The sequence below is a fragment of the Eublepharis macularius genome, chromosome 4 (genome assembly GCF_028583425.1).
Source record: "Eublepharis macularius isolate TG4126 chromosome 4, MPM_Emac_v1.0, whole genome shotgun sequence".
Lineage (NCBI taxonomy): Eukaryota > Metazoa > Chordata > Lepidosauria > Squamata > Eublepharidae > Eublepharis > Eublepharis macularius.
The window spans coordinates 41,712,491-41,738,856 of NC_072793.1; the positions used below are offsets into that span (position 1 = coordinate 41,712,491).

Genomic DNA, 26,366 nt, shown 5'->3' on the forward strand with positions numbered 1-26,366 from the left:
AGCAAAGCAAGTCTGAGAAAGATGGGAGAAAAACTGGGGGAAACCCCAGAGGTGTGAGGATGCGGCTGCGGAACGCAAGAAAGAAAAAAATGCTTCCCAAAAGCATTGAACTCAGGGCAGATAATCTGGGCTGAAGACATCCCTGTCATACTCCATCATGACCAACAGACAGGGGGAGCAATGCATTACTGCTTGTAAATCACACACAAATATATTGCTAACTCCCTCCCCCTATCAGGAAATATTTGTGATAGAAGGTAGGTTGCCAAGCAGGGATTTACACTTAAGTCCAGATCCCTGCTGCTTCTTACCCTGGGGCAGTGTTGTCTTTCCCTGGCATGCTGTAGGCTGCTGTATTTACCACATATATAATCCTGATAGGCATTTTGCTATTAGCATTCAAAAGCTGGGTATTGCTGGTAACTATTATAGTTTCAAGGGATGGTGACATATTTGCAAAGTTTGAACAAAATATTCAACCAAATGTGCAAAGTCAACCAAACAGTCTTTGCTGTTTAAGAGGTCACAGTTTAGAGGATATATAGGTTAAATGGGCTCCCGTTCTGAGATCCGTTACTACACAGCTGAACATTTCTGAACGTGATCCTAGTTATAGATCTGACCTCTCATCCCTAGCCTAACTGGGGACTTTAACCCTGACTGGGCAGAGCTGAAGACTTGTGGAATCAGCTGATCCCTTAGGTTAGGCTACACATGTTGAGTGCACACCGTTATTAGAGAGACATATTCTAGGAAAGCAGTATATGTTGTAATATATTATATTTATGAAATACCATATAAGTATGATTTTCTTTTGCTAAGAGAGGACCAATTCTTCACGTATAATACTACTTATTTTATTCTAAACTAAAGAATACATTTCTCCAGAATACGACTGTGCCCTCTACCCCTGAATGGTAAAAAGCTCTGAATCATTTTCAGCCTCATTTACTTCTACTTTATATTGGCTATAATTTTGGCAGTAAATCTCTTCTGTCACAGAAGAGATGTCTTATGCAGAAAGTTGAGTAGGTTAAAAACAAAATAACATACCTGCAGGTTCTTCTGTGCTGCTGGCCACAGTAGTGGGAGGTGCAATAGGAATTTCTGTGGGGAAGAAGAAAAAGTAGGCAGAGAAAGAGAAAAATAAACAGTGGCAAAAAGAGTTATTTTCTCCAGTTAAGAAAGCATACTGGATGGACATTCACACAGGACAAGATGGTTCATAGCAAGTCCTACCATGTGCTAATGAACTTAGTGCCATGTAGATGCCATTACAAACAGCAATGACTCCATTTATTTTGATGCATCAGGACATCATCAGAACAAGAGCCACGTGTTTCCTGGAACAATATCTAGTATCACTTTACATCTCCTTGTGGGATGGAATTATCTTAAATATAGCCAATTAACAGATGGAATTATTTTTAAAATATAGTCAATGGTAAATCAGGAAGTAAAATTCAACAGGGGTAGGACATTAGTGGATAAAATGTCCCTGAACAGTCATTAAAAATTGTCAGAAATATCTGGTGGATCACTACATACTAGAGTATTTTTTGTTCAGAATTCACCACTATTGCCATCAGAATTTACCATTTACCATGATCAATTTACCATATTTATAAGCAGTTGGTCCCAGCTCCAATCAATAGTTTTTTTCTTTAAAAAAGTGTTTAGTGGAGCCCTATTTAGACATTCTAAAACTGAGTGCAATCGTTGTGTGTTATTATAACGGTATACACTGGTTTTCCTCCCAATAGCCACATGTTGATCATTCCATAATACAGAACCTGTATGCGTATGAACTAAATGAAAATCTGTATCCAGTATTTTACAGAGTAGAGTTTGCATAACATGTGAATACAGCCTTCTATGTGGTGGGCGCTGTGCACCAAAAAATAAATAAATCAATGCATGGAGAGGGGGACGTCCTTGCCACTTCAATTCTGATCCCCACTCCATACACTAATTGTACCCAGTTCTTAAGCATATGGATAAGGCTGTTAACTGGTTAGACAATCAGAGTACAGAATTTGATGAAAGGTGAATTTTTGTTTACATCTGTATATAAAGAACATACATGATAATAAAACTAAGCAACCCCATTATGATTTGGCCTCCATTTCCTGTGAACAAAATGATGATGAAAGCACATTATGCATTAATTGGCCCTCATACATAATCTTGAAGTTGCACCATAATAGATATGGTGGTGAATGATAGTTATTTCTATGTTACTTTTGTGTCCCATCCATCTTGTGTGGAACTCAAAGTGGCATACATAGACCTCACATCCAGGCACTGAAGAGACCAGCATAGCTTGAACATTGCTGCATTATATGCATTCAGACCACAAGTACTTTCAGAGTACTTTCAAATTTGCTGATGTTTATTCAAGATTATTTGAAATGCATAATGAGTGCATGATTTGGGAGCACAAAGACTTGATTCTTTCAACCATAACGTCCAATTTCTGCATTAGCGCCAAGGGAACCGAATTATGAGCAGAGAGTGGCTGTTCTTTGCTTCCAGATGCAGCCTTTTTTGCTTTCTAAGGCTGCTAGGGATTTTACTTTGAGGTTTCTTAAAAGCAGATGGAGATAGGGCCTGTTTCACACATTTTAGTATCTACAATAGCATAAAATAATCAGAGCAGTGACAACAGGCAGCAATAGGGACAGAAAAAGTGAATAGGAATTGTTTATGTATTATGATCCTATAGCAACCAGGAAACATTCAACAATTGTAACATGAAATATGATTTTTTTCAATTATTTTTTTCAACATCTCAAGGCTGGCCTCTGGAACCATCAGACATCATTGGTAGTAACAACCAATATCTATTTATATACCTTTAAACCCAGTTCCCAAGATTCCAGTTATGACCAAAACCAGAATACGGGGTGGGGATTTGCTGATGAACAGGTAGAGCTATACAGATAGAAGGGGTGGATCTTACTGCTATCTTACCACTCCACTGAACAAAAGAGATTTCTAGCTTAGGTGGCTCTTCCATTGGCAGGAGATCCACTTAAACTGGAGGAAAGCTTTAAACTTTGCTCAGTAGAGGGTAGAATATGGTAAGATCCTCCCTACTAACAGGTTAGATTCTCAGTGGCTCATTTCAGATTTGCTAATGATATCAAATAGCTTCAAAGGTCAGGCATGAGTCAGGTTGGAAATTTCAAATGTAAAAACCTCAGAAGTAGCCCTTCCCAAGAGGTACAATGGGACAAATGAATTTGCAGGGGTTGGTTTTCCATTTAGCATTGCTATCCGCATTGTTCCCATGAAGGCTGATTCATATGCTTCTGCAAATATATTTTGATTCCACACATGTTGGATAATGCACTTTCAATGAACTTTATCAATCATTTGAGGTGGATTTTTTGTTCTGTACACATAAAAATCCGTTTCAAATGATCTATAAAGAGGATTGGAAGTGCGTTATCCAACATGTATGGAATCAAAATTGAGAGCAATCCTAAGCATGTCTTCTCAGCATCCTACTCAGATCTATTCAGTGGGACTTACTTCCAGGAAAATGTTCTTAGGATTGCATTGTCTGATTCTCATGTGAGTCATATATTAATGACAGTAATGTTACTTTGGAGAAAGCTTTTCAGAGAAATCCACACAGCTTATGGAGGGGGGAGATCTGCATTTTCACCATGTTTTCCTTGCAGAAGTAGTCATGATGAGCCCCCCTCCAATGTTACATTGGTCATGCAAATAAACCACTCACTTGAGTAGCTAATGAAGTTTGGGTAGTTTCATAATGTGAGAATCAGCCCAGAGACGGAGTGTTTTGGAACTGAAACCTATAGTTTGCTGCCCTTGCGGTTTTACAAAAAATTTAACCCAAGGGACCAACATTAAACAAATCAGCTAAAAACCAGTCAGATATGCCACATTTTATCTAGCTGTGTGAACATCCAATCTTTTAACAGCCAATGTGCAGGACTGCTATGACAGTGGTGGAACTTCGGCATTCTGAGGCTTCCAGAGGAGGAAAAGAACTTTGTACATAGAAATCTACCAAGTACAGGACTAAAAAGCAGTAGCAGCTGATTGCTGAAATTCCTAAGGAAAATGTTCAGGAGGTGTAACCGCTTATTTAGATGGCCATTTAACTGTACTCATAGCCTAATCAGAGTGGCCAATGAGATGCACAAAATTCATCCATATATTCATATACATAAATGCATGCAAACATGCAAAACAGACAAACATCATGCAGCACCACTGCACACATTATATTTTGAATGGTTATGGTTACACATTGCAGTCCCATACTGGATACCCACTTAAGCCATTCTATACTTCTTTGTTTCTCACCTTGCTGTTGGGTCCACTGCGTAAATCAGCTAGGGATTAAAAAGTGCATATGTTCAAAAAGGAATGCACTTATAGTGGGCATAACAATATGGGATTATAACATGTACCCATTTAAAAAATAATGTGTGAAGTAGCTCACAGTCTACCTAAATAATTAGTAAAGGAGTGTATCCAATCAGTTGTTAGTAAACAGGCCAAACTCAGAATTAATTCTGTTACGGTATAGACTTCAGAAAGAGCATCCACCTACTTATGCAGGGGGCAATAGGAGATCTGCTTTGCTGGTAACCTTTGGCACATCGATTGCAAGTGATGCCCGTCACGCCATCTTTGCAGGGACATTGCCCTGTGGTTTGATTACAGGTTTTCCCAGCTGCACCCACGGGATGGCAATCACATGCTGTGGGGGGAACACACAACAAAAGGATCAGAGGTGGGAGGGAGGGAGGAAGAAGGTTTTTTTCAAAAAGAATATGCAATATTAACGGGCAACAGCATCTAAAGGAAGCCAGGATTGTTCCACCAGAGATTCAGGGATGAGATGAGCACAGCCAGTGTTGGGGTGGTCTTCACCCTTGAGGGCAGCTGACATTTCATCCTAATATCAGTGCATCAGAAATGCAACAATCTGTCTTATGAAACCTGAAAGGAAAGTGGTGGCTTGTCAGTGTAGTATTTTTGTGACTACACTCATCATCTTAGCACCCTTGCCAAGTATAAAACTGTGGCCAAAGATAAATTTTAAAAGTTTCAAGTCATATCTTTACCATCTAACCCCCTGGTTCACTATATCACTAAAAGGATAATCTATGTATCTGATCCAACTTAAGTTATTTCTGAGTAAATCCAACAGGAGACAATAGGAATTAATTTAGTTGTAGTTTACTTGTTCCATTGATTTCAATGGCATTTAGTCACAACAAATTTTAGTGGAATTGAGGTTTATATCTACAATATAGATCAGCCTTTAAAATGTTCTTAAAATATTCCTTGTTCAGAGTTTGGAACTAAAAAGAAAGGCTGGAGTGTGTGGGCCTTTTCAGTCCAGATAAAAAAAGGGGAACATAATTAGGCTTGCCGTGCCAACTCTGGGTTGGGAATTTCCTTAAAATGCAGGATTGAATCGAGACCTAGACTTCCTCTCTCATTACCAATGCTGATTTCTCCACACTCACACTACCCCTCTGCATACCCCATTCTATCCAATCATGCCCGCTATTACAATTCACTTGCTATTGTCATTCAGCATCTGAAATCACTTCACTCTCCAAGATATAAGGACAGATGGACTCACATTCTAGCTGTATCTGAAGAAGTGAGCTGTGACTTATAAAGCTCATACATTACCACAAATTTTGTTAGTTTTATAGGTGCTACTGGACTCTTGCTCTTTTCTACTGCTATAGACAGACTAACACAGCTACCCATCTTAATCAAACACCAACCAGTTTTTGGCACGTTTTTAGTAGATACTCAGTGGAGCATGTTTCCATGGACTGCAATTAATTGAATTGAGTAGAAACTTCATGTTGAGGAGTTTACATCTATTTTCTGAGAAGCCCTTACCCATCTTTTCTGAACTAGCTGAAGGCGTTTTGATGCATTTCTTGAGATGTCTTTCTTCATTTCACTTTTTGTACTAAGCTGCCTCCTGACTATGCATGAAGACTTCATCCCAATGTTTGAGAGTCTGTATTCAGAATTCAGAACTAGCTTTTTATTGAATCAGAATGTGCATAATCTGGATTATTTTCCATTTATTTATGTTTGTATTACTTTTAAATTTAGAAAATATAGAAACATATGAATACTGAATCTTTGTTATACATCTGGATTAATAAAATTTCTTTAGTAACACCCTAGTGGGTCTCCATTGACTTAGTCCATGTCAGCCAAAGATCTGTGACTGTATTGTTAACGGATATAGTGCTCTTCGTTAGGTATATGGATATTTTGGATAGTTAAGGTTTTGTTCTTTTATCTTTTGAATATCTAGCCTTAGAAATATTTTAAGAGATATATTTTAAGATGCTTATTTATTTATGCTCTGAGTGGGTTTTTAATGTTGACTTTTCTTAACTTTTAATGATATATGATGATGTCTTACTATGTTTTACTTTGTAAGCTGCCTCAAGCAGGTTCCCTGAAAAGGCAACATACAAATCTTTGAATTAATTAATTAATTAATGGAAGTCCACGATATCATGCAGATTTTATTACTTACTTTTTTTTCTATTTTAACTCTGTGTTTTCTTTCTTGGTGTCATCCTTTCCACCTTTCCTCATTATTTTGCAATTAAAATATTCAAAACAGATTTACAATATTCCAAACATATGAGTTAAAAACTGACATTTCAACGGAGGATGTTACACATCTACTTGTATTTCTATGTCCAGAAATGAGATCTTAGGTTGAAGTTCTTTTTTGCTCTGTCAGTAAGAGGCTTAAAATGTAATCCTATGCAGTCTGCATACAATTGCTCTAATAATAGTTTTACATTGAGAAACCCCAATATCAATCAATGAACAATGTTATTACTTGTTGGGATATGCCTGCCATAGATCCCAAAAACCAGCCATTCAAGCAACTGCATTTTTTCTCAGAGCCAAGCTACAAGTGACGCCTGACACAGGTTGGACACTTGTCAGCTTCTCTCAAGTTTTGATGGGAAAGATAGAGATCTCTCAGTGTCACAGTGACAACAGTGTCACAGTGAGAGATCTCTGTCTTTTGGTGCTACACCTCTGAAGATGCCAGTCACAGCTGCCGGCGAAACGTCATGAACTACAATGCCAAGACCACAGCCATACAGCCCGGAAAATCCACAACAGCCAATGTTATATTACTATTATTAATAGTAATATTAATATACATTTGACTGCCCTTCAGTTTGTCTGGTGTCTCTTGGTCTGCATAGTTCAATCTGCAAGCCTTGCAGTCAGCTGAGCCCAGGTAGGGGTGGTCTTAGCCATTGGACAACAGAATTGCTGCCTCAAGCCCCATGCTGGGGAGGCCTGACCACTCATGGCCTTGCCCCTTTGATAGAGGAGTGGGGGGGGGGGAAGCAAGATCCTGCTGCTGCCACTTACACCCATCACATCTGGGACTTGGGCAACAGGTTCAGCAGTTGTCATTTGTGTCCACTCCATCTGAGGCTACAGCAGTCAATTTCTGGGGATGACTCCCTCCCACCTCACAGGGGGTGAGAGTCACCTCTTGTCTGGCTGCTGGTGGGGCGGTGGTGGTGGCAGTGATTCTAGAGCCCTGTCCTGGATTTTTGCCCAGAATCACTAAGACCACCCCTGGGGCTACATGAGGTCTTGAATCCAGCTGGGAGTCTTCCTGAAAAGTCAGAAGTCAGGTCATAAGATATGTCTTTTTTAAAGCGTATTTTTTTTCTCCAGAACAACTGAAGTACAAAATTAATACTGGCAAACAGGAACAAGACCCCCAAATCCTGGGAATTGTAGTATGGCATAGAAATAGACCTGTCCCATGTGACATCTTGTTGGGATTTTAGCAAGTGTTTCCATTTCAGTCATGAAAGAGTTAAACTGTTTGTGTTACTTAATTAGTAAACTTATTTGCATGTAACCACTTAGGGTTCGAATTTGGATTCCCATCATAGAAATGGGAGTCTCTAAGCATAATGAAGTAGAATTAGGATTTTCTATTGGGCAACTTGTTTATTGGGGAGCAATTAAATGATGCTGTATACCGAAGTCTTATTGCTCTTTGTCTCAGCCTCTATCCGTTGTGTTCAGTTGCTTTTCTACTCTCTCTTAGTTACTTTTCTAGCAAGATGTAGTCAGCTTAGCAATTTATTATTTTTCTCCAAATGTAACCCTATTTTTATCCTCTAGTAAAGTATTCTTACAGAGCTACACTGGAGTGTGTGTCTATTCTCATTAATTCCAATGCACAATCTTTGCACCAACTCTGCTATATTCCTACACATCTGCTGTTATAATTGAAAGAAAATGATAAAAGTTTTAGAGAAGGAAGGTCAAGGAGTCTGCATGAAGAGCTGAAAGGAGCTTGCGGCTTGCCAACATTTCTACTGGAAGAGAGAGACATAACTGTGCTACCAGAGCTAAGTTCAGCTGAACAGCTGAGCATAAAAAAGTCCCTTCAATGGCTGAGAACAGTAGATGCTTGAGACAATGTTTTGCCAAACTTTGTTTTCCTTCTCTCCATTTATTTTGTACTCTGTTGCACTGTTGTGTAATGATTGTATGCTGGCTTGTATTGTGCCTTCCACTTAGCAAAGTCTGAAACCTTCTTCCAGACTAAGGATCCTTACTTCTATTGAAGTGGCTGTTCCTTTTGTGGGAAAGCTGCTTCCGTCAGAGGAAGGTGCCATACTTTTCTGAGTGGAGTGGTAGGATGCAAACCACTACTTTAAGCTGAGTTCAATATCCTACTATATAAAAGGCAAGCCATATTGGTGATGACTCACTTTTTATCCTCACACAGGCACACTGCCGACAACTCTGCCCTTGAGGCCACTGCAAAGCGTCCGCTTGCTGCCAGGAGGGGGCCCACCAAATCAGTTTTTTAAGAAACCGTTGTATTTTTCATACAACAGGCTTGGTTGCTAGTGAGTCAATAAATGGCTTTGACTACTTAAATTACCAGTGTCACAACATATAAATTTACAAAGATTGAAAGGAAACAGTATTCTTAATTTCTATGTTTTTCTCATCTATTTCTTTTGAGAAATTCTATATGCAAAACTGCACAGAAGCCTATTTCCCACTGAATAATGTTTTTAATACTGCACAAAGCCTGCGTTTTGTGTTGTATTTTGTGCAGAGAAAAACTATGTGTTTCTCTGTGATGCTGTAAGCCTCCCCCATGGTCTCTAAGATTTCACATCAGTGCTGTTGTATGAACAGCAACATTTCATTTCTGCATATTGTTTACCTCTTTATTCTCTCTTCAGTTCCAGCTCTGTTATTATTTGTCCTCATTCAAGGTTCAATATTTATGCATTTCTAAAGCTTGTCCTGATTTTACAGTGGGGGAAATCAACAATTGCAGGTGAAGCTGAATCAAAATTGCTGTAACTATTGGTTTTTTTTCTTATAGAGTTAAGAGATACAGGGCTGAGCAATACTTAGCCCATTTGGTGAGTGTTACAGTTTATCATTTGAAGCCTCCAGAATTTTTTTCTTGATTTTCTCTGTCCTCCTGTGATTGTGTTCTTGGTGTTATGCATTGTTACATCGTATAGCCTTGCTGTGGATTGATATCAACCAGGTGGAATCTTTATGGCTGTGTGGTAGCTGGTGTCAGCAGTTGCATAGCAATTAGATACAAATTTGCAGAGTTTGATAACAGTGCAATGGAAATAAGTAGACAGACTTCTGTGATTCTAGCTCTGTAAAAATACTTTACTACATAATAGGGTAAAAAGGGTACATTTGGTAGGAAAAACAACAAACAGTTTGATAGTCTCAACTAGGTACTAGAGAGAGAAAAGCATAGACTGCATGGTCTAGTGAAGTAGTAGAAGTGGACTGTAGTAGCAGACGACTGAACAAAGAGCAATAAAATCTTAGTATATGTTGCTTGCTAGCTAATTGCCCCCCAGTAAACTGGCTCATCCAATAGACAATCCTGGTTTCTCTCATTAAGACTAAAGACCCCCACTTTCTCTGGCAGGAACTTCTCTCTAAGCCTAAGTGGCCCTATGCTAACTAGCTATCTGACTAATCAAACAAAATAACAATTTAACTCTTTCATGACTGAGCGTAGGACACTTGCAAAAATTCCAACAGTTCATTTATTCAGTTATTCATCTGTTTCATTGGATAATTTTATTCCATGCAGAGATATGACAGCAATAATTTTGGCACTCATATAATCAAAGATTTGAATCAATTAAATTTTGTGAGCATGGATTCTTCTCACCTAGGAATCCTAAATAAACTGTATCTGTGATGTAAAAATCACATCTGTTCCTTAAAATTTCTTACAACTGGCACTGAACTGAAGATCTAAAGGTATAAATTCAGCACATCTATGCAGTGCAAAAAATTCTAGTATCCTTTCCCTTTCCACCATGGTTATTTTCTATTAGTGTCTGATTTGGGCCCTGCTTACATTTTCTGCTGTGAAATAATCTCTTTCCTGAAGCCAAATACCAATGTTATGACAAATGAGAGCATCTGTGCAAGTGTAGAGCCCCTAAACTCTAGGAGCTGTACGCACATGTGCTGAGATATGATCACAAAGCGGGGGACCCCTGAAAATATATCAGCCACTTTGTAACTTGGCTGTGTCACAGGGGAAGTCTAGCGGACATGTCAGCACAATGTTCTGGGAATCACACCGGAGGTCAGACATGGTTCCAAGAAATCTTTGTCCTGTTTACATCCAGATGTCTTTTTGGCCTTTCTGAAGAATCATGAAAAGGCCCCATCCTTTTTTTTCCCCGAAGCCCTTTTTGTTTTACGTTTGACATGCCAGCACAATATGACGGTCCTGCAAAATCCAGGAGAGGATGTCCCAGAATCTTTGATGTGGAGTGCTGGGAAAAGCAGCTTTAAGTAAAACAAACTTCCAGAACAATACTAGGCTTTGGGAGCAAATTCACTGCCTTGTATTATCTCAGAAGCAGAAAGCTAGAAGCCTGAGAGTGAAAAGAAGTGGGAAAAGAGACCACCTGCCAGAACTGAAGTTCCAGAACATCACCATCTGAAGCATAAAAGGCCTAAAGGGAAAGAGGCTGGCGATCCTTTCTTGGATGCAGATCTATACTGGATGTAATCTGGGTGGAAATGTATGAAACCACTGGCTTCTCTAGAGCTTTAAGACATCTGCAGCATGAGTGGACTTTTGGCATTGGTGTTTGACTTCATTGTGGTTTCAGTCATTAAACTAGACAAACTTTTAGTTTACTGGATTAATATTCTCAATATCAAGGAGCTGGAAATGAGGCTTCTGCTGCAGCAGTTGACAGACAACAAATGACAAAACTATTCAATTTTCATAATGTTACTTTATGCTTTTCAAGGCAGGAAGTTTTCTTTCTTTCTACTAAAAATATCAGCAAATCAATACCATTTCATAGATGAAAGTTCTATGGGTATTGAAAGAGCAGGGGACTGGGGAAACTGGAAAGTAATCTTTTTATTTAAATAGAAAAATTACAACATGGGAATGAGTTTTTGCAGACAAATTATAGTTTTAGAACTAATAAAAATATTGAAAGCTGAGTAGTGTGCATTTTATCGTTCCCTCTTGGCAAGAAAGCTAGTTGTGTATGTATAGCAATCAAGATTTAACCCCAAGAGTGGTATATCTGAAAAGGAGATGATGATGAGGAGGAGGAGGAGGAGGAGGAGGAGGAGGAGGAACCAGTGTGCTTATATACCACCCTAGACAGATTAGTGCCACACTGAGAGCAGTGAACAATGTCAGCTTATTATCCCCACAATACAGCTGGGGAGCTGGGGCTGAGAGGAGTGGCTTAGCCAAGGCCACCTGCTGAGCTCATGACAGTCGTGGGAATCAAACCCACAGAGTGCTGACTTGGGAGCCCAGCCACTTAACCACTATGCTATTGCAGCTCTGTATGTAGAATATGGAATGACCAGAGGGAGAGAGAGAGAGAGAGAGAGAGAAGGGCATTTGTTCGACCAAATCCACAAAAGTTTAGATTGTTGATGAAAAAGAAAACAAAGCTTTAACTTAACAAAGATTACAAGTATGAAAATGTAGTTTGTTGTTTGTGGTTCTGACGGGCTGAACAGGTAAAATGACATGACTTGGAAGCAAAGCTTTTCTAACTAAAATAATTTTTAATTATCTATATTATTGATTTCACAATAATTTTACAATTATTTTAACCCAGTTTGAAAAGCATTGCTTCCAAGTCATGAAGTCACTATAACACTTGTTCTTAGTTCATGAATACATTTGATTGCATGCATTTGTCTTCTGATAGGATATTTCAGGATTGTTATTTGTTGTCATGGTGATGTAAAATAATATTGCAAGTCCTTTGTACTTGGTTAATTTTCTTTTAAATGATAAGTATTAAATATTATATGGGCTTTACTTTTAGAATAATTTTGGCCATTTGAGTTTTGGCAATAAACTTCAAATATGACCATTAGATATTTGTGCTGCAAATACCAAAAGGATGTGCAAATATCCCCTTGTCATTTAGAGGTGTACTGAGATAAACAGACTATTTGAGAGCCACACGTTGAGTTAAGGGTCAGCTTTCTACAGAACAAAATGCTGATGTGCTTAGCAGAAAATCGGATGACTCCTTGCTCTAACCTTTCACAAAGGAAGAGTCAGATCTCTGTGCATGTCAGAACGGCAGCAGCTACCAATTCCAAGGAGAGCAAACTGAGCAATGGCCCTTTGCTGAAGCTTTAAAACTTGGCTGAGAATCTTTGGAGCAGAAATCAAGGAGGAAGATTGGCGTTCTTAATTAAAAGTTTAGCCTGCATTAAGCCAACTTGCCGCCTTCCCATATGTTAAATTCTACTGCTCCTCACTCGATTTACTTTGGCAACTGGAGTATGAGTGCATTCATGGTTCATATCATTCATCATTTTTTCATCAAAAGCATGGAAATCCGTTCCCCAGAGTGCAGAACAGTTTTACAGCAGTACTATAAAACCCGAGAGGGGTTCTGTTTCAACAGAATTACATTAGTACCAGTAGCCTGGCAAATATCAGGGTTGAAATTAATCAAAGAGGCTTACAGAACCACCTTTACATATAAGCACACATGACAGAATGGGTTTACAATAGAAAGGTGATTTGGATCTTCCCTATCAACCTCATTCTTTCAGAAGGGGGATGCAGGAGGGATATTGAAGAATAGGGAAATGAAAATAAAAGCAGAGTTCTATTTAGGGGGAAACAAAGGCAGGGAGTCTCGTGTTTCATATCGTACCTTCCCGAAGGCTGAAAATACTGAATGCTACATTTGCAAAAGATTCAAATCCAGAATTGCAATCCAGCAGAGTATTGTATGAAACAATCCTATTAAAAGGCCATACCTTTTACCTACCTTTTAAAACAAGTCCCTTTCCTTTGAACATATGTTCCTTTGAACATATATGCTGGAAAAATCTCTGTTGATACAGCACAGTTCATTGGAACATCCCTTTGTATTTATGACAACTTTCACACATTTGGCCTTTTTATGGGATTGTTTTATAGGAACGTCTGCTGGGGTCCTACTCCCTAGTACACATCTGCAGAATAGGCTGGCATTTGAAGGTTTAGCTATTCCTGAATCAATTGTAAATGTAAATATATTTGGCCGTAAGAAGGGCTCATGTGAGTGTGGTCTTCCAAACCCAAGAGATAGAACAGAGGAATAAGGCTGTTGACTTTGATTAACATTACCATCACACTACTTTCAATGAACAAGAAGTGTTGATGGTCAACAACTGCTTTCCTGCTTTTGACTTGTTCTAGTTAGGGATGTGCAATTTTCTGTGTACCTGGAGCTCCAGCTGGAGCAATGAAATTTTACCTCTTCTCTGACATCACTGTCCCTCCTTCACCCACGAGTGATGAACACTGAGTAATGTTTGCACTTAATAAGAACCAAGTAATGTTTTTTAATTTGGCAATACCTCAAGCCAGCCATCATCTTATAAGGAGTTTAAACACACAGGAAGTGTGTGAACGTATGTCTAATGTTGTCCTTATATTACTAATACTTTGAATCAAATACTACATGGGGATATTCAAAGCATTTCACATACATTTAGGGATAACAACCACAGTGTGCTTATATACCGGCTCTTCTAGGGGCAAGCTACAAGTGACGAATGACACTTGAACGGCAAGTGAACAGGCTCACGTGTATTCCTCCCTGTTCACTTGTGCTCCACTCGATCACGTAGTGTCATTCGTCATTTGTAGCTTGGCCCCTAGACAGATTACTACTCTACTCAGAGTGGTGAACAAAGTCAGCATTATTATTATCCCCACAATACAGCTGGGGATCTAGGATTGGGAGGCGTGGCTTACCCAGGAGGACCACTTGCTGAGGTCATGGCAGCAGCAGAGGGATTCAAAACAGCAGAATGCTGACTCACAACCCAACCACCTAAACACTGTGCTACAGGGACACTGCAAATTTTGTAGTGAACATGTTTGACAGGCAAACATACTGTATTTGGTACTTGTGTGATCACCATGATCCAAATCTTCAATCTGTTCCACTGTCCACCATCTGCCCTGAAGCTCAGTAGCTGTTGTGGTGGCATTTCATTTCCTTGTCCTGTGGCTATTTTTGCATCTGCAGAGTAGGGTCGAATCCACATTCACCCATTACCCGCATGTTTATCGGATATCTTCCGTTTGCCTCCAATCCGTGATTTTTTCCTCTTCGTTCACATCCCTGCTTCCAATCCGCCTTTCTTGCGCGTCCCTCCAGTCACACAGCCACTCGAAAACTGCTTTTTTGGGCGGGACCTTTTTTCCCCGCCCATTTTTTAAAAAATTTTTTGAGCTCACTTTTCCGTTATTTCGATCTTGTGTTATAAAGAAACATCATTGAAGATAATGATGCCTCTCTTTCCCCCACTGACAGCACTGATGGCTCTTCCGTTTCTTTTTTGAAAATTTTGAAGCATGTGGGAAGCTTTCGTAGGCATTTCCTATGCAGGACAGTTCAGTGCTTGAATTTTACTGAAGTTTCACAAAGCCAAGCTTTGGGCGGGTTCAGGCCGGTCAGTCGCTTTGGATGAAGAGGGGCCGTACAAAGCCTGGTTTGAAAGGTGCGGGTTGCATGTCTGTGCGAGTGGAGCGCGCCGAGACGCCACCCAGCCGTCCGCTCCCCCTTCCCCCCTCTCCAAGACTGGAGCGGCAGCGCCTGCGGAGTCAAGCCGGCTTGGCGGCCAGAGGGCTGTTTACCCCAAGGGGGGAAGGCTGCGCCCCCTCCCCTCCCGCGGACCGCCGCGCTGATGGGCGACCTCGCAGGGGCAGGCGCCCCTGCGCCCCGCGAGCCGGTCCTGTGCGTGGCAAGCGCCTGAGCCAGAGCGCCCGCAGTGGAGAGCGCGCCTCGCAGCGCAGCGCATCCTTGCCCCCCGGCAGCGCGGCACTGGTTCACTGTAGAGAGAGGCTTGGAGGGACGTGGCTGTCTCCTCAGCCGGCATCCCCGGCCCGCCGCCGTTCGCTTCCCTCGGCAGCAGTTTTTTAAATCCCTGTTCGTCTTCAGCCCCCCTCCGCGGACGTGCCAGCCCACGGGCCAAGCCACCTTTGCTGTCCCGGCAGCCCCCGCAAGCCCCGCCGTTCGGCTCAGCCGGGGATGCCTCGGCCAGTCCCTTCTCCGCTCTGAGCCGGGAGCCTCCAGCAGAGACTATGGGAATGTCGTCCTCGCGCTGAGGAGCGAAGAGGAGCCCCGTGCTTGCCAGTCTGTTGGCTGCGCCCGGGCTTCGACTCGGTCTGCCGGGCACCTTCTTGACCCAGGCGGGAGGGGAGGCGAGTGATGAGCCTGCCAGCTTCCCAGCGCCTCCAGCCCCGCCGCTGGGGCGGCCCTCGGCAGCGACTGTTTTCTTTATTTTGAATGATTGATTCACTGTAATTTCGATATTACAGTAATATAAAATAAAAAAATAAAAAACAGTTAAAAAGGAAGTTTCGCGAGTCCGTTCTGAGGATGGATTCACCCCAAAATGATTTTTCAAACTACCAGATTTGATTCAGAAACAGCATAATCAATAAATCCAATGCTATGAAGTCAACAGTCTTTTGCAGACTACGGAGCACTTGCAAGTTGAATCAGCCAATAGGAACTCTTGGAATGGCCGGAGAGACAGGAAGGGGGGTGGTTTTTAAAAAAACCGTGTAAATTGCACATTGGACTGTTCACGGCCACCGTGAAACTCCCGTTGAAAAACTGTGACCACATATTCGGGAGAAATGCGAATGAAATGCGTCTGTTTAATGAGGTAATGTGACCGTGGGTCGGGATTGCTGGGAGAATGCGGAGAAAACGCGGAAAAAAAGGGGTAATGTGGATTTGGCCAATGTGACCAGCACTCGGGATTGCGGGGAGAATGCGGGGAAAACGCGGAAAAAAAGAAGTAATGTGGATTTGGCCAACGTCTAGTATACAAAGAAAAAGAGAAGATCCTGCAGGGAGCAGCAAGCTCTAGATAGACAAGACTATAGTGAGAGTACATTCTTTCTTAAGGACCTTTTCTCCTTGTTTGACTGCAGAATGCTAATCTTAGGTTGTCCTGCTAGAATTCTCCACACTCAAAGACTCTCTCTCAAACGAGCGAGGCAACTAGGCTTCTCTCTCTATTTTCCTATCCTGTTCTGTCAGTTCTAATAATAAAGCTTTTCAAATGGCTACTCCAGAAATGAAATCCGAAGAGCAATCAAACCCAGGATGAATCAAACAACCAAGGAAAAACAGTCACCTACAGGAAAAGTGTTTTTGCCATATATCAAAGGAATTACTGATCAGATGGGAAAGCTTATGAAAAAGCATAACCTTCAAGCAGTATTCAGACCCACCCGAAAAATACAACAGATGCTACGATCAGCAAAAGACAGCAGAGACCCCCTCACCTCTGCAGGAGTATACCGTATACCCTGCAGCTGTGGACAAGTTTACATCGGGACCACAAAGCGTAGCATCCAGACAAGAATAAAAGAACATGAAAGACACTGCAGACTTGGACAGCCTGAAAAATCAGCAGTGGCTGAACATAGCCTAACTCAAACAGGGCACAGTATCTTATTCCAGGACACCAAAATACTGGACAACACTTCCAACTACTTTGTCAGACTGCACAGGGAAGCCATTGAAATTCACAAGCATAAGCAAAACTTCAACAGGAAAGAAGAAACCTTAAGAATGAACAGAGCATGGGCTCCAGTTCTGAAAAACACCAGGCCAACAAAACACTCCACACCCGACAATAGCCCTGCAGAGAAGATTAGCACATCAAGCACCAATCCATATGCAAAAGAACCTCCTCAGGATACAGTGAAGCCTCCCGCCATTAGCATTCCACACCCTGGGAAACTCTTACAGAATGACTCAGTGAAGCCTCCCGCCATTAGCATTCCACACCCTGGGAAACTCTTACAGAATGACTCAGCTCAACCCCATCCCTCCTGAGTAGATACAAATGACCTACATCTTTTCCACACTGTGACACTGAGAGATCTCTGTCTTTTGGTGCTACACCTCTGAAGATGCCAGCCACAGCTGCTGGCGAAACGTCAGGAACTACAATGCCAAGACCACGGCAATACAGCCCGGAAAACCCCCAACAACCATCAATAAAGCTTTTGTTAATCTTAAAAGTCTGATGTCCTGACTGCTGCAAAGGCATTCTGCCAACAGTAAGGAGTTCAGTATTATTATGCCATTAGAGGGAGAAGGAGGCTGACACTAAAATAAAAATTCACTAAGGCTACCTTCTGTGTTCATAGCTGAGGAGAAATGAGAACCAAAAATTTTCTAGCTCACACTCTGAGCCACTATGCTACATCAATTTTCTTATTAAGTGGTCATATGAAGCCATTTTACACTGTCTAACATCCATCTAGCCCAATATTGTCTATGCTGAACAGTACACCTATCAGCTAAGTATAAAGGAAGGAATGCAGGGATAGCATCCAAGAGTGCTAATACAAAAAAAAGTGAAACATAACAGCTGGGTAAGTAGGTTGGGATTCATAGTGCAGGATAAATACTTGAAATTGAAAAAAATGTGCAAATGTTCAGATACACCTAACAAATAGCTGCAGTGCTTGGGACAGAATGGGACATGGAAAGTGGGGAAGGAGTAAGAGGATGGGGATAAGTAACCTGGAGGAGCATTTTGCCAGATGACTACCTCCCCAAATGCCTAACAGATCCCTTTTCTTTCATTCAGTTATAGGACCAGGATTTCTATTCCTCTTTTCTCACCAAGACACCTTCTTGAACCACTAGCATCTCACTTCAACATTTGACCACCCACAAACATACAGCAGCTTGGCTCCTTTTGCACTTCCAGGCTATGCACCAGTAGGCACTGGCATGATCCCAGTCTTACCACCTCATGTGATATCCCTCCTCAATCTGTCATCTCTTTATTTTGTTTTGTGGCTTGTTTCCAAATTACAGTTCAGAGCTCATCATGTATGTTGGCATAGCAAAAGTTTTCCATTCGTTTCAGTACTGAGTTCACCATGTAGTAAAGAACTGGGGGAAGATATCCTTTTCAACTGCTAAAAACTTTCTTTATGAAAAGCTAGCAGGAACAAAATTTTAATGATAAGGAAGCATAATTTTATATAGCCAAAACCCATCATTTATTCCTTTCTTGCACCATTTTGGATTCTTAAGAAAAATACACTGTTTTTAACATTTATTAAAATTTAAACTCAGCTTATTTAAAAGTTTATCATGTCTCAGCCTGACCTGGATAGCCCAGATGAGCCTGATCTCGTCAGATCTCAGAAGCTAAACAGGATTGGCCTGGATTGATAATTGGATGGGAGACCTCCAACGAAGACCAGGGTTGCAGAGGCAGGCAATGGCGAACCACCTCTGTTAGTCTCTTGCCATGAAAACCCCACCAGGGGTTGCCATAAGTCAACTCTGAGTTGACGGCACACTCTACCACCACCACAAAATGTCTCACCGATATAGTTTATTTTGTGATTATGCTCTTCTGCTGTTTAAAATAAAACTATACACATTAGGTATTATACAATTCCCTTCTACACGTCATGAAGATGCGTAGAAGGGAAATAGGGATGTGCACCACACAAAAATTCAGTAAATCTGAGAAAAAATTGAGAATTCCCTGAATTACAAATTGATTATCTAATTTGGTTCTGAAATCAACAACTGCCATACACATGCATTCTCTGTGGTGGCCCCTACCCTGCTGAATGGCGTGCCTGAGGAGGTCAGGAGGGCCCCCTCTCTCCTGGCTTTCCACAAATGATGCAAAACTGAATTATTCAAAAGGGCTTTTTATTCAGATAGGAGGGCAGTATTGTAGGGAGGGGGTCTCAGATGCTTCATTAATGAGTTAGGGACCAGAGACTTCACCACTATATTTCCTTAGGTCCTATCTGTTCCTTTAAGTATGTTCTCCTATGTACTACCTGTGCTTCAAGTATGATTCTACTAATATCAGTCCTAGAATTGCTTATTTTCTGTTTCAGCATTTCTTCAACTCTGTATTGGATTCTTGCTAATGCTATGTCTTTGTAAACTTGTATTTATTTACCCTATGGCATTGTTTATGGAAGTGTCCTTGATACTGATTGTACTAATCTCACATTATATAATCCACCTTGAGCCTCAGTGAGAAAGGTGGACTATAAATGACATAAACAAAAAAACAAACATCTGAAAAATTTGGCCATTGTTTGCTATGGGAAACAACGGGAAATATCTGCAGGCTATCCAGGGGGTTGGGGGTGGAATTTTTCATGAAAAATCCACAGAATTTTCAGAGAACCTACTACTGGGTATCCTCTAAGTGCCCTCCAAGTTTCAGGAAGATTAGACCCCAGGGCCAATTCTATGGGCCCCTGAACAAGGTGCCTCCAACCACTCCATTGTTTCCTATGAGAAAAAAGTCAAAGTTGATTCCCACTGCAGAAACACACTGGGGCAAGGCTGCCATGGCTAAGGCATACTCTCAAATGCAACCTGAGTTCTTCCCAGAGAAATCCCCAAAGAAGCAAACTGAAGCACAGTAATGGAATCCAACCCCCCCCCCCCCCAGCCAAAGTGAAGCAAGGGAACCAACATCACATTAGAGAATCACATCCATTCCACCCAAACCAAACTGAAACAAGGGACACTGTTGCAACTTAGCCCAACAGAAACAAACTGAAGCAAGGAAATGCCTTCTGCTTGTGGCTGGGCACTGCTTGGTTCTGTTCTGTAGTATTTCCCTGTTGGCTGAACCCAGTGCCTGGCTGCTGTGAATGACTGTTCCGCTGAGCTATATTAGGGGGGAGCCCATTCCCTTGTTCCCATTCCCAGCTCTGCTACCACAAGTCCTTTTCTGCTGAAGGTGTCTGAGGCATTTTCTCCATGCCGCCACCACCACCTTCCTCCTGCACTCAATCCCTCTGCTTTCTGGGATGCAGCATGGTGGTGGCTGTGCATGTGGGGGTGCAGGCATGCAGCCACCCAGAGCATTGGGGGGGGGGAGTGAGGGCAGGAGGAAGCTGGTGGCAGCATGGCCAAAAGGCTTGATTCAGCCTTGGGCATCTCCAATAGAAAAGGATGTGTGATAGCAGAGTTGCGAAAGACCTTTGAGAACCACTGTCAGTGGGACTTGAGTGAGTTGATATGGGCTGACCCATGAAAAAGCAGGCAGCAGGTTCACTTTCTTCCCAGACACCACAACCCAGAGTGCAGGGATGGAAGAAAGAAGAAGCTGTTTGAGCAGCTGGCAGTGGCCAGGTGAAGGGTTGAGGGGCAATCTCTTCCCTCCCCCATCTCCCAGTGAGTCTATGTGGCTCTGCCTTACAAAGCTTAAAACCTACAATTCCCATGTACAATTGAATCAGTGGCCACAGGGACAAAACCGTGGCACTCTCTCATGTAACTTGACTCTGAGGGCAGTGGCTGTAAATGCCATGGCATGGGCTGCAGCCAACGTAATTTCTGTTAAGGCCACTTCAACATGAGCCCACTTGCTGGGAGGGTGGGCTATAAATCATGCAGATCAAAACTGAACTGTTGATAGGTTGGATCCTGTCAATCATTCAACAAGTATATGTGTGGGGTGGATTTTCACTGATTTCCGCCTTGCATAGCAGACCTCCAGCTCCCCCTCATCCTGTTCCTAATGGTTTCCATTTTGGGATGTAACAGGAGACAGAAGATGGACGAATCACACTCCACTGACAGAAATCCTTCCATCAAAAAACAAATTTCAGCAGGATCCAGGCCCATGTTTCTATTACTTGAGGCTTTAAGAAGGAATTCCACCACAATATTAACATGCTTTAAGAAGATAAAAGTTGACAGCCCACTGTAAAATAAAAGGGAAAGAAAAACTCTTCATGCAGATATATACATGAAATGTTTTATACAACTTCAGGATCAAACACATTGTTGTAGCCCAGTCTGGGCTCAGTGAGAGTGGGGACTCCTCCAGAGGAGAGGAGCCTCTTGTAGTCAGCCATGACTCCTCAGGAGAAGGGGAGCTTCGTGTAGCCAGCCTTAGCCCTGACTGAGCAGAAGCCAGGGATCGGGAACCACAGCTGCTGGCTAATCCGAGTTCACAGCCAGCAGCTGAGACAGGGCCACTGGCACTCTCCAGCCCCAATGCCACAGGGGAAGCTCAGCCAGGGACATCCACCCCCACCAGGTAAAGAGCACTGCAGACATAAGCAGAGGTTAGAGCTGCAGGAGAGATGGTGCAATGCTTGCCTTCTGAGCCGACAACAGCTGCTGGAGAGCCAGGATGAGTAGCATCAGGTGTGAGCCCCAGCAGCTGGCTGCAAACCACGCCTGGCTATAAAAGCCAGTCTTGAGGAACTGCCAGGTGTGGAAGCAATGTGTTGAATGTCTGCAGCTGCATCTGTGAACCTTGTACCCTGCCCTTGCCTGCACCTAGACTTGATGCTATTGGAAACTGATGTCGGACTGGACTTGGCTTTTTGGATTCTGGAGACACACCTGGCGTTGCATTTGTCCTCTGATTTTGAACTGGATTGGGCTTTTGGATTCTGAACTCTCCCCTGGCTTTGAACTAGTCTGCTTACTATGGACTGGACTTGGACTACTCTGCTTGGGCTAGCCCAGCCCTCAACACACATTTCTTAAAATCAAGTTTTCTTTGATAGCATACCTTCAAGTAACCCAAACTTTCTCTGTTTCCTTAGCACTAAATCTGTTGCTCATTCAGAAATACTATCCCAGATATGATAGAGTGACAAATGGGAAGCACAAGGGTGAGGAAAAACAGTTTAGCATAGCATGTCTGTTAGAATAAATGGATGAAATTGCATTGTTATATACAAACATCCCACTCAGATTCTTCACAGAATGGCAGGGGTTACAGACTCATACCAGCCAACATAGAGGTTACAAGAATGATTACTTTTGCTGCATGCTTGCTTGACAGGCAGTTGCTTTGCTTTTACTCTCTTAAAGCACTGATGTTTTATTAGATGAATTTGTCTCAATGTATTAAATGCAAATGCAAATGAATCAGAGCAAAATGGTTGAAAGAATCAAGTCTTATGGAGAAACATTGTCTTGTCTATAAAATGGAAGATAAGTTACAGGTAAGGTAGATGGAAATGCAATAAGTGGGTTAATTTCTTAGTTTAATTTGCATTCAGGCCACTTGATATTTCTGGAAAGCCTAGCCTGGTGACAGATTATCTGCTTAAGTGAAAATGTATATTGTTATCTATGAGAAATGGCTGAGATCTTTAGATGGTAGTTCTTCACATATCTTTTTTTTTACTACAAAACATAACAAACACAAAAGATGGGGGGCCCAGCTTGACAGGAGTTTTTAACAAATATGTGCCTCCAAAGAATTCCTCCTAGTGTAAAATGTTGCATTAGCGTAAGTTTGCATTAAACTATAGAAACCATCCCAAAAGCACAATTTATATTTTATATTGTGTTACCAACCAGGGCCGATTCCAGACGGCCCTCCCCATTCCGAAACGTCGCGCGTCGTCGCACGGAAAACGTGAAATATCGCGTTTTCCGCACGACAACGCACGACGTTTCGGAATGGGGAGGGCCGTCTGGAATCGGCCCAGTAATCTAAAAGTTCATTTTCTTTACATCTCTTTGCTCTAATGGATGTGTTGGTTATGAGCCATAGGGCTAGACAGAAAGAAAAAAAAAACATTTGCCCAAGAGTTGCTTTCACATTCCAAAATTAAGAGCTTCTTAATCTGAACCATTCATAACGAGGCTACTTTGGTATTTTGCAGATAGGTGGCATTTTTTTTTACAAAATATTCCAAATATTTCAACAGATATAAAGGAGAGAAGTTAAATGCCTTGGGGCAGAAGGACTTTCACTGAGTGACAATGCTCTATCTATGCCTTAGCCATTGGTTACACAGCAGTACATGGCTGTACAGTTTGTATTCCATAATGGTGGCCCCTCTGCATAGAAATTCAGATTTACAAGTAGATGCTACTCCAAAAATAGAATTTTGTAGAGTTCATCTGGAAGAAAAATAATCAGTTGAAATTATCATACTAATAAAAATAATCTCACATTCATGGCATTCTACTATATAAAAAGGAAGCCATATTGGTACTGACTCACTTTCTATCCTCGTGCAAGCACATTGCTAACAACTATGGCCTCGAGGGCGCTACGAAGCCCCTGCTTGCAGCTGGAAGAGGGCCTGCTGAATCCGTTTTCTAGATCCCATTGTATTTTTTCACACAATGGGTGTTGTTTCTAGTGTTCTGATAAATAAGTTACAGGGGGAAAACTTAGTTGTTATATTGATTGGGAACTCTCTCCTTGACATTCAGTTTTCTACACGCAAGACATAGTTTGGCCTGGAGGAACATTCATTCATTGGTAGCCTGAAGTGGTACAGCCCAGACACAAGTTTTCCACCCCAGCTGCTATTTATGAGAAATGGGATCAAGGAAAGATAAAAATGAAGCAGCCATCTACACAACAAACATTAAAGTGGACACAAATGATGGACAATTGTATGTACTTTAAATATTAAGATTTCACCTGTGCCTTATACATTAACATTAGAGATAGCCGGGCATAGCCCTTGATGTATGTCATGTCTTCTGACTCGTCTCAAATATGTGAAAGATAGTAATTTTTTTTCAGTCATGAGAATAAGATAAACTATCCATGCTCAAAGCTCCAGCATGCAACCTGACAATGTCCATCAGACTGGAGACTCAGCCAAGAGCCAGCTTTGCAGACAATATGGAGAATGAAGGATGGATAAGGAGACTGTATGTGTGAGCTATAGAAGGAAAACATCAGATAATAACTGTAAGGTGAGAGAGACAAGAGAATATGCAAGGCGCTGAAGCTTCAATTCTGTCCTCAGAAAGTTTTCAGCAACTCTCCGGCTTCTGAGATTTTCCCAGATAATGCTCATTATGTTTTCAAGCTTTTCTCTGTATCAGCACGGGCAAGAAATTTAACATTTGCATTATTATAAAAAAGCTGAAGTTCTCAGGATGGTGATACCTTAACAAATAATAGATGCATGCAACACCTGAGCAACAATGCTATAGAAAATCTGAATATTTCCAGGCCTTTTATCACAGGAAGCCAGTCAACTTGGTGGGAAAATGCAGATTTCTTCCTCAAGATTCCTTTGGTGCCTTCTTAGGAAAGGAATATCCCTTTTCATTTGAACTTCTTGTTTCTAGAGAGTATAGCATTTAAACCTAGGAGCACCCATCTTTCCCCAATATTGCTATGACCAGAATACTCACATTCCTTGATGCAGACTTTTTTGAAGTCAACTTCTTGCTGCCAAATGTAAGTATTAGGACTTCCCCAGCCTCAACTACAGTCATACCAATTCATCTATGTGATGTAGGGAGGGTTAAAAAAGAACACTTAAAGTGATTAAAAGGCATTACGTTTACTTAGAATACAATTAGGTAGATGGTGGGGGAGGTTGTTAGAATACCCAGGGATTTTGTCTATGTTTCATAGAGATCCTTCCAGACTGAGGCCACAATCCTAAGGGCACTTTCCTGGCAGTAAGCCCATTGAATAACATGAGAATTACTTCCAGATAAATCTGTTTAGGATTGCTCTCTATGATAAATTCCAACACTGTAATCCCATGTAAATCAAGGACAGGGAGGGGGAGGGACTTCTCACAGTTGGCTGTAAACAAATATTTTAAAAGTTCTTAGGAGAGTGAAGAGAATCATTCTCTCCCCTCCTCCCTATTTAATTAGGAATGGGACCATATTCAGTTTTCCATTTATTGGTTGCAACTTTTGCATCTTGGTTTAAAATTCAGCCCATTCTCTCAGGCTGTCTGAGCAGCTTGAAAACTATTAAAACTGTTGTGTCAAAGTTGCTTCCCACTTGCCACAGACTTGAATTTCTTTGGTCTTTCTGAACGGACTGTTCTTGTGGATTCCAAAACTGCCAAGCAATGACGTCAAAGGATCTTCAGCCCCCACCCGCCCTTAGTACCCACATTCAGTGGTGTGGCTGTTTCACCCTCCACCCCCCACCCTTTGCTCTCGACAGCTGAAGTCTGAGTTTATTCAAAAGGGGCAGGCTGTTCTGAGTGGGCCACATTAGTTGGGCATGTTTCTTTTCTACCAAATGAATGAGGTGGGCATACAATACATCTGCCTCCCACAGACATACTGAACTCCAAGGCCTTGCCTTAAGCTGAAAGACAGAGTTTTGAGAGCATGAACAGAGTCACTTGCATGGCTGTGATTATTCCATGAATCTCAGAATTTGGCTTCTATTTCTATATTCCTGAGCATCTCAGCTTTCAGTCCTAGCCCTTATGGTTCCAAATATAACATTTAAGAAGGGAAAGCAACATCTGTTAAAAGCTCTGAGTCTAGAGGGGGTCTTAGAGGCACTTCCAGTGGGCAAGGTTCTTGGTGTTTCTTTTCACAGTTTCCCTGTGAAAAAACATTCCCAAATGCTTTACCTCACCTACTCCCTGGCTGCCAGTATCCCCTCCTTTCCCCCCTCTATTACTGCATTATTTAGCAGTTAGAATAGAGAATAGCTTAACTTTAGTGTGGGTGGCACTGTCTTATATAACATATTACCACTTCTGCTGACACTGAACAGAGTGCATGTATAGTACATCGAATACGGCTTAATTTATTAGCTTAAAAACATTAATTTTTTTGAAGTTTTTGTAATCGGCCCAATATTCCTCCTGTTGACATGCTGCAAAATAACATAATGAAAATATACATATGGAACATGCCTCTATATGGATGTGAGGTATGGATTAAAGATAAAACTTTTTTAAATGATGCTTTTAAATGTAAATGAATGTATAAGGGAAGATGAAAAGAAAGGAAATCTAA

The 26,366-nt window shown here is 41.5% G+C and overlaps 1 protein-coding gene across 2 annotated transcripts in view; it reads right to left on the bottom strand.

Moving 5' to 3' along the window:
* NTN1 (netrin 1) overlaps positions 1-26,366 on the bottom strand; it is a 195,514-nt gene that overhangs the window by 48,533 nt on the left and 120,615 nt on the right. Inside the window, exons 4-5 of one of the 2 annotated variants that reach the window (XM_054977332.1) lie at positions 4,592-4,741; positions 1,054-1,107 (exon numbers count right to left, since the gene is read on the bottom strand). In XM_054977332.1, the coding sequence (XP_054833307.1) occupies positions 1,054-1,107; positions 4,592-4,741 (204 nt within the window). The remainder of the gene's footprint in view (positions 1-1,053; positions 1,108-4,591; positions 4,742-26,366) is intronic. The other variant, XM_054977333.1, reaches the window with a different exon arrangement.